This window comes from Suncus etruscus, chromosome 15, assembly GCF_024139225.1.
Source record: "Suncus etruscus isolate mSunEtr1 chromosome 15, mSunEtr1.pri.cur, whole genome shotgun sequence".
Classification (NCBI taxonomy): Eukaryota; Metazoa; Chordata; class Mammalia; order Eulipotyphla; family Soricidae; genus Suncus; species Suncus etruscus.
Window position 1 is genome coordinate 21,317,938 of NC_064862.1, and position 11,369 is coordinate 21,329,306.

Sequence of the window (11,369 nt, forward strand, 5' to 3'; positions counted from 1 at the left end):
GGAGAAAGAAAAAGAAAAAAGAGAAGGAAAGGAGGGAAGGAGAAAGAATAAAGAGAGAAGGAAAGGAGGAAGGGAGAAAGTAAAAGAAAAAGAAGGAAAGGAAGGGAGAAAGAAAGAGATGGAAAAGAGGGAGGAATAAAGAAAGAAAGTAAATGAAAGAAAAGGAAGGAAAGGAGGGAGAAAGCAAGAAAGTAAAAGAGAGAAAGGGGGGCCGGGCGGTGGCGCTGGAGGTAAGGTGCCTGCCTTACCTGCGCTAGCCTAGGAGACGGACCGCGGTTCGATCCCCCGGCGTCCCATATGGTCCCCCAAGCCAGGAGCGACTTCTGAGCGCATATAGCCAGGAGTAACCCCTGAGCGTCACCGGGTGTGGCCCAAAAACCAAAAAAAAAAAAAAAAAAAAAGAGAAAGGGAGGCAGAAAGAAAGGAAAGGAAGAAAAGAAGGGAGGGAGAAAGAAAGGAAGAAAAAGAAAGAGAAAAAGAAGAGAGAAAAGAAAGGAGGGAAGAGAAAGAAAGGAAGGAAGAAAAAAGAAGAAAGAAAGGATGAAGGGAGAGAGGAGGAAAGAAAAAGAAAGAAAAAAGAGAGGAAAGAAGAAAAGAGAGAAGAAAGAGGGGCCAGAGTGATAGCACAATGGTAAGACATTTGCCTTACAAGTGGCCAACGCAGGACAGACCCTGGTTTGAATCCTGGCATCCCATATGGTCCCCTGAGCCTGCCAGGAGTGACTTCTGAGCATAGAGCCAGAATTAACCCCTGAGCACCACCAGGTGTGACCCCAAAACCAAAAAAGAAAGAAAGAAAGGAAGGAAGGAAGGAAGGAAGGAAGGAAGGAAGGAAGGAAGGAAGGAAGGAAGGAAGGAAGGAAGGAAGGAAGGAAGGAAGGAAGGAAAAAAAGAAAAGAGAGAGAAGAAAGGAAGGAAGGAAGAAAGAACTATCCATGTACCAGTTGAAACTGCCTCTATAGCTCCCTCCTCTATTCCTCCCTGCCTTTTCTTGTCTGCACTGATCCCCATCCAGACCCCAGCAAGCCCTGCTGGTGGGAGCAACTGAGGCAGAGAAAGGGGGAGTCTTATTGGCCCAGCAGGAGTCAGAGCTGGGTGTGACAGCACTCTGAGCACTATAGAGCAGTATGAAAGGACAGGCTCCTTCCCAGGCACCCAGAACCAGTTAGATCCCTATTGCTGCCTGGCCCAGGGCCCAGGGTTAGCAGAAGCATAGAGCAAGACCCATGCACCAAGAACCAGGTCTGGTTTCTGCAGGACTCCACAGGGCTCCACTGTGGTCCTTGATATGGCTGGGTGTGTGGCGGACTCTGCCATGTACCAGAGCCTAATGTTGCCTGCCTGGTGTTAAAATACACATGACACATAAGGCCTGAACCAGAGACACCAATTCAGCATAGTCAGCCTGACTGAACCCCGTGTATAAAAGTCGAAAAGGCAGGCTAAGAATTTTTGGGGACCAGAGGTCAAGATCCTGGATCTTTTGGACCCTGGCCAGGAGGGTCAGGAGGGACTTCTGAGTGCTGGAACGTTCTCTCCATCTGAGTATCGCTTCCCTGGGTAGATGCTGAGGATGAACTGGGTGGCTCCCGCCTCCTGAAGAGGCAGGAGAGGTGCTGCTGAACCATGTACAGGGACTCAGTGCTGGGACCTGGGGGCCCCTGTGCAAGCTGTGGCTCGTCCTTCATAAAGGCTGCAGGGGCTGCTCCCTTAGAGGCTCTTGTCTCCCCTCACACCTACCTCCCCAGGATCTCTGTCTGTGACGAGGACAAGTTTGGCCATAACGAGTTTATCGGAGAGACAAGATTCTCACTCAAGAAACTGAAACCCAATCAGAGGAAGAATTTCAACATCTGCTTGGAGCGGGTCATCCCGGTGAGCATTGCCCAAGGCTCCAGCTGTGATAGGCAGGGCCAGGGGGCAGTTTGTGGGGAACTTTGCCTGCCTCACAGCCTGGCGGAGTGCAAGGAAGCTGAGATTTCAGGGGCTATGTCCTGGCTTGCACTCTGACCTGCTACACCTCCAAACCCTGGATGCTCCAACCTACACTTACCATGTTGTAGCTGACTTAGGGACAGAAGGGGAAAGTATGGTGCATGAGCAGCCTGGAGTTGTGCTCTTAGGTCTTTCCAATGCCCCTTGCCCCTGAGGGCAGCGATGGGGTCAAAAGGGATCACACAGCATCTTCTTACCCAGGCCCAGAGAATATCCACAGCTTGCAACAGATAGCAGGAAAGGAGCTAGAGATAACACAGTAGTGAGGCATTTCCCTTGCATATAGTTGACCCAGGATGGACCTGGGTTCGATAACCGGCATCTCATATGGTCCCCCGAGCCAGGAGCAATTTCTGAACACATAGCCAGGAGTAATCCCTGAGCATCACTGGGTGTGGATCGAAAATAAAACAAAACAAAACAAACAAACAAAAAAGGCAGGAAAGTTGCTGAATTTAGGCCCCTGAAAGACCCTGAGATGCCCCTGCCCAGGGCTTTTGCACCCAATTCTGTCCACCAGCTGTGGGGAGAGCAACCAGCTCAGCTCTCTCCTCTTTTTCTCTTTGCCTTTTATCCTTCATCTCCAACCTCCTCCTGCCTCCCAGAGGGCAGAGTCCTCTGTCCCCTCTGCTCTGGGTCTTTGAGGTGGTGTTTAGGTAGAGCTAGATTTGAGTGGCATTTCCTCCAAGTTGCAGCATCCCGCTATGGAGAAAGAATCATCTGAGATGCTGACCCCTCCCCGCATCCCTTCTAGCCCCAGGTCCTTGCAGCAGGGCAACTGGAACGTGTGTGTGTATGGGTGGGGTTGCATGTGACCTGGGGGGGGGGGCAGTGACTTAACCATGCTGGGCTTCAGGCTCCTCATCTGTGAAACAGAGCCAGGTACAGCTTCCCCGATCCTGGACACATGTCAGTGCAGTGAACCCCAAGGCTAGTGACCTCTAGCTTTCCTTTAAGAGGGCGCAGCTCTGAGAATCCCCCCAGGATCTGGGTCCTTCTCCTGGTATTTGTTGCACTTTTCTCTCCTGATTTCTTCCATTCAGATGAAGCGTGCGGGGACCACTGGCTCTGCCCGAGGCATGGCCCTGTATGAGGAGGAGGTGAGTCCCAAAGTCATACTGAACCCCCATCTGAACCCCGCTCTCTTTTGCTGCCCAGGAAGAGGAACATCCTGACCCCCAAATCAAATCATCACCATGGCCCCACCCCACCCATCCTCTTTCAGCAGAGCCCCTTGGGCCACAGACCTAGGAGCTGACAGCAGGGGGTGCCCTTGTGCCTGTTTGGGGCCCTTTTGGACAAATTTTGCTCCCTGAACCAAGCCTGCCACTCCCTTGGGAACACTCACTAGGCAGTGCTTGAAGTTCCAGACCTCAGGCCAGCTCTCCAGGGGGACCCCAGTGACCTCACTTAGGAGGTAGCTGGTAGGAATCCAGAGCTGTGTGCCAGGCTTGGAGTCAGAAGGAAGCACTTGGCTCCCTGATCACTGTCCACGGTGCTGACCACGCCCCACCCTCTGCAAGCACCACTCCTCCAGGCTTTGGCCCACCCAGCCTTGCTCCACAGCAGGTGGAACGAGCTGGGGACATCGTGGAGCGTGGGAAGATCCTGGTGTCCCTCATGTACAGCACGCAGCAGGGAGGCCTCATTGTGGGCATCGTACGCTGTGTGCACCTGGCCGCCATGGATGCCAATGGCTACTCGGACCCCTTTGTCAAGCTGTGAGTCTGACCCCAGCAGGTAGTCCTAGCCGTAGCCCCCAAATCACACATATTCAGAGCCCAGAGAGGGAGGGAGGGCTGGTGCCTCCTGTCTGTCTGTGCCTGGGTGGACCCCCCCCCCCAGAAGGATGGGCAGTGAAAGGGGAAGGCGGTTAGGGCCCAATAGCCCCATACAGGCTGTCTGTCCATTGGGAAAAAAGGGTGGTCCAGAGTCTATAAGCAACAGTGAAGGGACATCTCTACAGTGTGATGGGCCTCCGTGTCCACCTGGGTTGCAGTGATGGCTCCTGCCCCCTGTAGCTGGCAGAGGTGGCATCAGGGCTTGGTAGAGTCTGCCCAGGAACCTCAAGAGATGCTCCTTGTACTGGCTCAGTCATGGGGGATGTTGGGCCCCCAAGCCTGGAAGGGACCTCAGGCTGCCTCAGTTTCCTCCTCTGCTTCCACTCTAGTCCCCCTCTCCCCATCTCCCCACAGCTGGCTGAAACCAGACATGGGAAAGAAGGCCAAACACAAGACTCAGATCAAGAAGAAAACCTTGAACCCTGAGTTTAACGAGGTGAGGCGGCTCCCTTTGCCTCTGGGAGCTGGGGTCTTCTCGGTGGGTGGGGATGGGGAAAGGGGAAAACTGGCTGGGTTGTTGTAAGGCATTGCCAAGAAAACTCACACTCTGGGACCAGTTCCAGACGCCCAAAGGAGAGGTGACGAGTTCCCTGTCATCAGAAGGAATCAAATCCCAGGCAAGAGACAGCAGTTAGGCAACTGTGGGTGGGACATGCTTCACAGGAAGTAGGTTGGCTTCTGTCGTCTTCATAATCAGCATCATTTCAAATGCTTGTGATATTTTTTTGTTTGTTTGGGTTTTGTTTTTTGGGGGGAGGCCATACCTGGTGGTTCTCAGGGCCTCCTCCTGGCTCTGTGGGGGGCACTGGTAGGCCCTTAGCCGTGGAGGCTCAGGGATGCTTTGGAGGGTCTGTGTACACCCCAGGAGGAGCTGGGGTTCCAGTCCAGCTGCTCAACAGCTGGTTCAACAGTGGCCTCCAAGCCACATGCACCACAAGGGACTCGACCATTGGTCATTGAAAGGAGGGAGAGTGGGTCTGAGATGAGGCTCAGAGCAACCCTGTGGGTAAATTCGAAGGCCTCTTCGGGTACCAAAACCCCCCAGGATGAATCATTCCTGGTGGGCTTGGGGAACTATATGAGCTGCCAGAAATCAAATCTGGGTTGGCTGTGTGTAAGGTAAGCGCCCACCCCACTGTACTCTCTCTCCAGCTCCATGCTTGTGATTTTAAACTGGAGGAGACAAAGAGGGGTGACCCAGACCTTCCACACAACTGGTACTGCCGTCTCCTCCCCACTTCCTTTTAGTCCTGGCCTCATCCATCCCTCCATCCTCTACCTGCCTTTGAATTTCAGTCTTTCCCTGAATCCTATCAGATACTGGGGTATCTGAAATTTTTTTTGTTTGGTTTTTGGGCCACACCTGGCAGTGCTCAGGGGTTACTCCTGGCTGTCTGCTCAGAAATAGCTCCTGGCAGGCACGGGGGACCATATGGGACACCGGGATTCGAACCAACCACCTTTGGTCCTGGATCGGCTGCTTGCAAGGCAAACGCCGCTGTGCTATCTCTCCGGGCCCTGAAATTTTTATTGCTGTGAGGAATTGATGTTGGAGCCATCTTAGCTGACACAGGTTTTGGTCACGTGTTGCAAAGTCGAGAAGGGAAATTACAATATAGCATTTGGGGGTTGATTATGTTTTGTTTTGGGGGTCACACATAGTTCAGGGCTCAGGAATCACTCCTGGTGGGTTCAGGTTGCATGGTCATGTGCAAACCAGCTTCTTACACATTGTATTATCTCTCTGCCCCTCAAGACTCAATTTTCAAAGCAGTAGGATGACGTACATGAGAAAGCACTGCATGAGCCTAGAGCTGGACCTGGCTTTTGGGGTTCAGATCCAAAATTTTGCTTTGGGCTGATCTGTTCTGAGTCATGAATTCTCAACAGAGTCAAAACTCTCCTCTAATCCTACCTACAGGAGTAGAAACAAGTCACAAAACAAGAACTCCAGATAACATGTCCCTTATTAGCCTGGACCCAACCCCATATGCATCAGACCCAACCTTATATGCCTCAACAAATACACACACACACACACACACACACACACACACACACACACACACACACTGGATAAATAAATTAAAAAAACTAAAAAATACTAATGCCCAGTGTTGGCAAGCCAGTGAGGAAATAAACACGCTGCAGAGAGGACAAATGCTTCAGATTTCCCAAGGGAAGGTAGTTATGACACACCCCAAACCACAGCAAGTTTGACCTAAATTTCATTCAGATGGGTCACCTGTATTGAAGTCAGTCAGGCAAACACTTAGAAGTAGGAAGGGGACCTGGAACCCAGAGTCAGTCTTATGCCAGAAAACTTCAGGGATAAGGTCTCCTTGTATTTAGGACAAAGTTTTTATTTCGGGCTAAACCCGTTTGATCTCAGAGGTTACTCCTGGCTAAGCACTCAGAAATTGCCCCTGGCTTGGGGGGACCATATGGGATGCTGGGGGATCGAACTGTAGTCCTTCCTTGGCTAGCGCTTGCAAGGCAGACACCTTACCTCTAGAGCCACCTCGCCAGCCCCTAGGACAAAGATATTTTTTCCCCATTTTCCCCATGTTTTGCTGGGCCTATGCAAATAACAATTGCCACTCACTGTATTATTACTGTATTTTTTTTTAACTTTTATCCTTTTTTTTTTTTTTTTTTTTTTGGTTTTTGGGTCACACCCGGCAGTGCTGAGGGGTTACTCCTGACTCCAAGCTCAGAAATTGCTCCTGGGGCTCATATGGGATGCCGGAATTTGAACCAATGACCTTCTGCATGAAAGGCAAATGCCTTACCTCTATGCTATCTCTCCAGCCCCAACTCTTATCCTTTCTTTAAAAAAAAAAAAAAAAAGCTTACTAAACTTTCTGCTGGTGCTTTAATAATTTTCAAAAATATTCTTTCCTTTCTCTTTCATCTCTTTAGTTTTTCTTTCAATTTTCTATTTTTTTTAAATCATGTTGCTTTTGGGCTTCCTAAAACAAATGTATTATTATCAGTTATGTCATCAACCATGTAATGCATGTTCTTTAAATACATCGTAAAGAACTGAAAAAAAAATTAAAACACAAAATCCAAAAATAAAAAATAAAAATAAAAATAAAAAAGAAGTAGAAAGGGATCCAGCTTCCAGTACCTTCTATCTGGCCTCTGCAAGTGAACATTCCAGAATTCATGTGCAAATGTCAAGCATGTGTGCAGCTGTAAAAGAGTCCCATGCCCGAGTGTGAGTGTATGTCTGGCATCCCATGCCTAAACTGGAATACCATACTCAAGTATGTGTGCGTGGCTGGAGTATCAGCCCTGACATTTCAGAGTAATCTTCGTTCTCTTGTTTGTTTGTTTGTTTTTGGTTTTTGGGTCACACCTGGCAGTGCTCAGGGGTTATTCCTGGCTCCAGGCTCAGAAATTGCTCCTGGCAGGCACGGGGGACCATATGGGACACCGGGATTCAAACCGATGACCTCCTGCATGAAAGGCAAACACCTTACCTCCATGCTATCTCTCCGGCCCTGTAATCTTCGTTCTCTTGAAATTTCACCATCTCCAAAATTCGCTCTCAGATCTCACTCCACGTACAGTGTGGGGGATGCTGGGAGGCCCCTGGCCATAGAGGCTCATGGATGCTTTGGGGGGGTCTGCATACACCCCAGGAAGAGTTGGGGTTCTAGTCCAGCTGCTCAACAGCTGGCTCAACAGTGGCCTCCAAGCCACATACACCATGAGAGACTCGACCATTAGCCATTGAAGTGGGGGGAAGTGTGGGCCTGAGATGAAGGCTCGGAGCAGGGGGACCCTGTGGGTAAATTTGGGGGCCTCTTCAGGTGCTGAAAACCCCCAGGATGAGGACCCCTGAGCCGCATTCTCATGGCTGTGTCTGCCAATTTCAGGAGTTCTTCTATGACATCAAGCATAGTGACCTCGCCAAGAAGTCCTTGGACATCTCAGTCTGGGACTATGACATCGGCAAATCCAATGACTACATTGGTGAGTGTCCCCTCATCCCTGGGGAGCATTGTGCTGGGTCTGGTGACACCATCTGAATCCGGTCAGGCCCAGCACCTGGTCCTGGCTGGGGGCGAGGGGGTGCACTTGGCTGATGGCTAGACAAATCTTATCCGGGGATCATTCAGACTCAGAAGAGGGGATGGCACTGGGTCAGTGGCACTTTACATCTTCAGAGACATCTGTTCCATCTCTGGTATCTCACATACAAAACACATGCATAAACATACATGCAGTTGCACATAGCACATACATGCATGAGCAAACACATATACATATACTGCCCTGCATTGCCCTGGAACCCCCCAGCACTATTAGGCCCAGCCATGGCCTTCTCAGCTGACCAAGTATCTTCAGGTCCCCTGATCATGGCTGGGAGACCTAAGCAGAAATAAATCAACCAGAAGTAGGGAGGAGTCGGGACCTCACAGAGAAGGGGATCCCCACAGAACTCTCTCACACCTCTGGGCAGAGGGTTCCTGCATGCCCCGCGCCCTCCAGACAGGGAGGAGAAAGCACGAGCCAGGGCAGGGTGGGGTGCAGCAGGACAGAAGAGGGGGCAGGACTGAGGTTTGGGAATGAGAGGCTCACGACACGGAGTGCTCAGACATGGAGAATGCACTTCAGAGTCGTGGTGGCGATCTGGAGAAGGTTCTAGAAAATGGGCATTGATGGTGCAGGAGAGGGCAAAATAGATTCTGGGCATCAGCAGTGAGTAGAGAGACTGCAACGTGGGGCATGTCCAAGTAACACTGCAAAGAGTCCCCCAGGCCACTAGCTGGGGCACTTGAGATTCAGAAGGAGCCCAGGGGTCCCTACTCTCACCACCTCTGTGTCTCTTCTTCCCTGATTGGCAGGGGGCTGCCAGCTTGGCATCTCGGCCAAGGGCGAGCGCTTGAAACACTGGTATGAGTGTCTGAAGAACAAGGATAAGCGCATTGAGCGGTGGCACCAGCTGCAGAATGAGAACCACGTGTCCAGCGACTAGTCCCGCCTCGAGCCCAACCTGCCTGCCCATGCCCGGCCCGCCTGCCCGCCTGCCCATGGCTCTGCCTCCCCATAGCCCACAGCCTCCCTGCCACGGGCACTGTAGAAAAGACCCTCATCCATCCTTGGGGGGTGGGCAGCTCCAGGCTCAGCTTCCTCCTCCACCAGCTCCTCTGGGATGGAGAAGTGGGTTGGGGGGGCCCTTGAACAGCCTCTGCAGCGGGCATATGCCAGGGCTGCTGTCCTGCTTCAGGACTGTCCTAGACCCACCAGCCTGGACACAGGTAGCCTGTCACCTTGCTAACTTGCAGGCTTCCCCCAGAACATGCTCCCTGATTGCCACGGAAACAGGCCCCAGGACTCAGCACCCTACATCCAGCAAGGCACACGCGGGGGCCAGAGGGACTCCGTCTCCCCCATGCGAGATGTTGTCTATTTGCTTAGTAACTAAAAGCCACTTAGACTCCAATTATTTCCCCAGCACCCCTTTCTTGCTGCCTTTCTCCTCCCCCCTCCCCAGGTAATGGGGGGGAATAACCAACAAGTGAATCCAGCTGTGCCTCTCCCATCTGGCAGCAGCTTCCCAAAGACTCACCTGAACCCCCATTTTTTTTACCACCCAGGGGCCAGGGTCTTTGGCCCCGGGTGGGCTTAAGAGGCCATGAGACCAGAACTCGGGGTGCGGAGCCTACTCAGCCCCCTGCTTCCTTCTATCCTCCTTCAGCCCCCACTCTGTTTCTGCACCATGCAGGCAGGCGTGAGGGTAAGTCTGAGCAGCAAATCCTGCTGCTCCCAATGGCCCGGTCCCCTGTTGCATCAGCCTGGATCCCCTCCCCTGAAAGAATAAACCCTAAATGCACCGTGAAGAAATGACTTAAAATAAACATCGAAGCTAACTTTGGGCTCGGAACCCCAAAAGCTTAGTTTCTCCAATTTCCATTTAACTTCCCTTCCTCATGACTAGCCTTTTGCTGCCTCCCCCCAGTGTATCAATAGAAATCACCAGACAGGCACTTTGACTCACAATGACCCCCCCCCCACACACACAGCACACCTCCCCCAACCCCTACACCCCATTTCTGGGGGACACGGACCTCACCTGGAATCACCGTCTGGAACATCAAGTTCTTCCTCCCCAGGCCGGCCAACAGCTTCCTGGCTGCCAATCTCTGCCCAGCCCTGCCCACACCGTGCCCACGCTCAGCCTTAGGCAGAAAGCATGCTGGCTGGAGCCCACCAGCGCAGGGACTGGCACTGGGATCAGCATGTAGCAAGCTCTGGCCGGGCGCAAGCTCGCCCTCCAACAGTGGGGCCCCTTCTGCCTAGAACCCCCCTCCACACCCTCTGGTGCATGCCGACCTGCCCACTGCCTCCCCCACCCCGACTTTCTCCATGACAATGTAGCCCCGAATAAAGTAGGACTATTCAGGAAAAATGGATGACCTGCTTTCTTCCTTTCTGGTGTTTGGGCAACCTTTTTCCATCCCCACCCAGGAAGCCTGCCCTCCTGAGTATGGGGAACTGAATGAGGTACCTCTCCCTCCTGCCCACAGTGGCAGGGATAGTTTCTGCCTTGTGACTTCTGTGATACTAAGCAGAGCAGGGAAGTGGGTGGTATCTACTACCAGTAAGCCTTTGGCCTCAACAACAGAATGGAGATGTCTGGGGTGAAGGGGAAGGAAAGGGTGGTTTATGGTGACAAAGGTCACTTGGATGGAAGGGCTCTTATCACTGTGTGCTCTCGTACAAGAGAAACAAAACTTATGAGCAGGGTGGGAGAAGATGACAGGGGAGAAAGCACTTGCTTGCCTTGAGCGCAGTTGAGCCGGTTCTATGCCCGTGCTAACTATGGTCCCCCTGGGCACCACCAGGAGTGATCCTTGAGTCCAGAACTAGAAATAAATCCTGAGTACCATTCTGTGTGTTTTCAAAAAGCTAGAAATGAAAAAGTACCCCTTGGGTATTTATTATTTATTTATTTTAGAAGATAAATAATAATACAAGTATTATTATCATTTATTTTAGAATCTGAATTTTATAATATAAATCTATTTTATTTTTGATTAAATAAAAATTTAAATATCTTTTATATATAATAAATCAATATTATTTATCTATTAAGTGTGCTAATTGCACTGATAAAAACTCCATTCAAGGGCCCGGAGAGATAACACAGCGGCGTTTGCCTTGCAAGCAGCTGATCCAGGACCAAAGGTGGTTGGTTCGAATCCCGGTGTCCCATATGGTCCCCCGTGCCTGCCAGGAGCTATTTCTGAGCAGACAGCCAGGAGTTACCCCTGAGCACCGCTGGGTGTGGCCCAAAAATAAAAAAATAAAAAAAAGAAGCAAAAACTCCACTCAACCCCTACCAACACTTTCTCCTCCAGCTCACATGAGGCCTTCACAGTAAGGAGACCTCATTCTGTATCTTAAGCGTCCCATCCTCTTAAATCCAAGAGATCAGATCATCTATGATTATCTATCTTTTCTAATCTATGATTAGTGGTCACAGTGGAGTCAAACAGAAAATCGATCCAAGCAAGG

The 11,369-nt window shown here is 51.2% G+C and overlaps 1 protein-coding gene across 1 annotated transcript in view; it reads left to right on the forward strand.

The window, feature by feature from the left end:
- The window catches only part of RPH3A (rabphilin 3A), a 70,599-nt gene extending 60,339 nt beyond the window's left edge, over positions 1-10,260 (forward strand). Inside the window, exons 16-21 of the mRNA XM_049789388.1 lie at positions 1,749-1,875; positions 3,039-3,095; positions 3,562-3,716; positions 4,191-4,272; positions 7,724-7,820; positions 8,696-10,260. Of these exons, the coding sequence (XP_049645345.1) occupies positions 1,749-1,875; positions 3,039-3,095; positions 3,562-3,716; positions 4,191-4,272; positions 7,724-7,820; positions 8,696-8,826 (649 nt within the window). The 3' untranslated portion in view covers positions 8,827-10,260. The remainder of the gene's footprint in view (positions 1-1,748; positions 1,876-3,038; positions 3,096-3,561; positions 3,717-4,190; positions 4,273-7,723; positions 7,821-8,695) is intronic.
- The last annotated feature ends 1,109 nt before the right edge of the window (positions 10,261-11,369 follow it).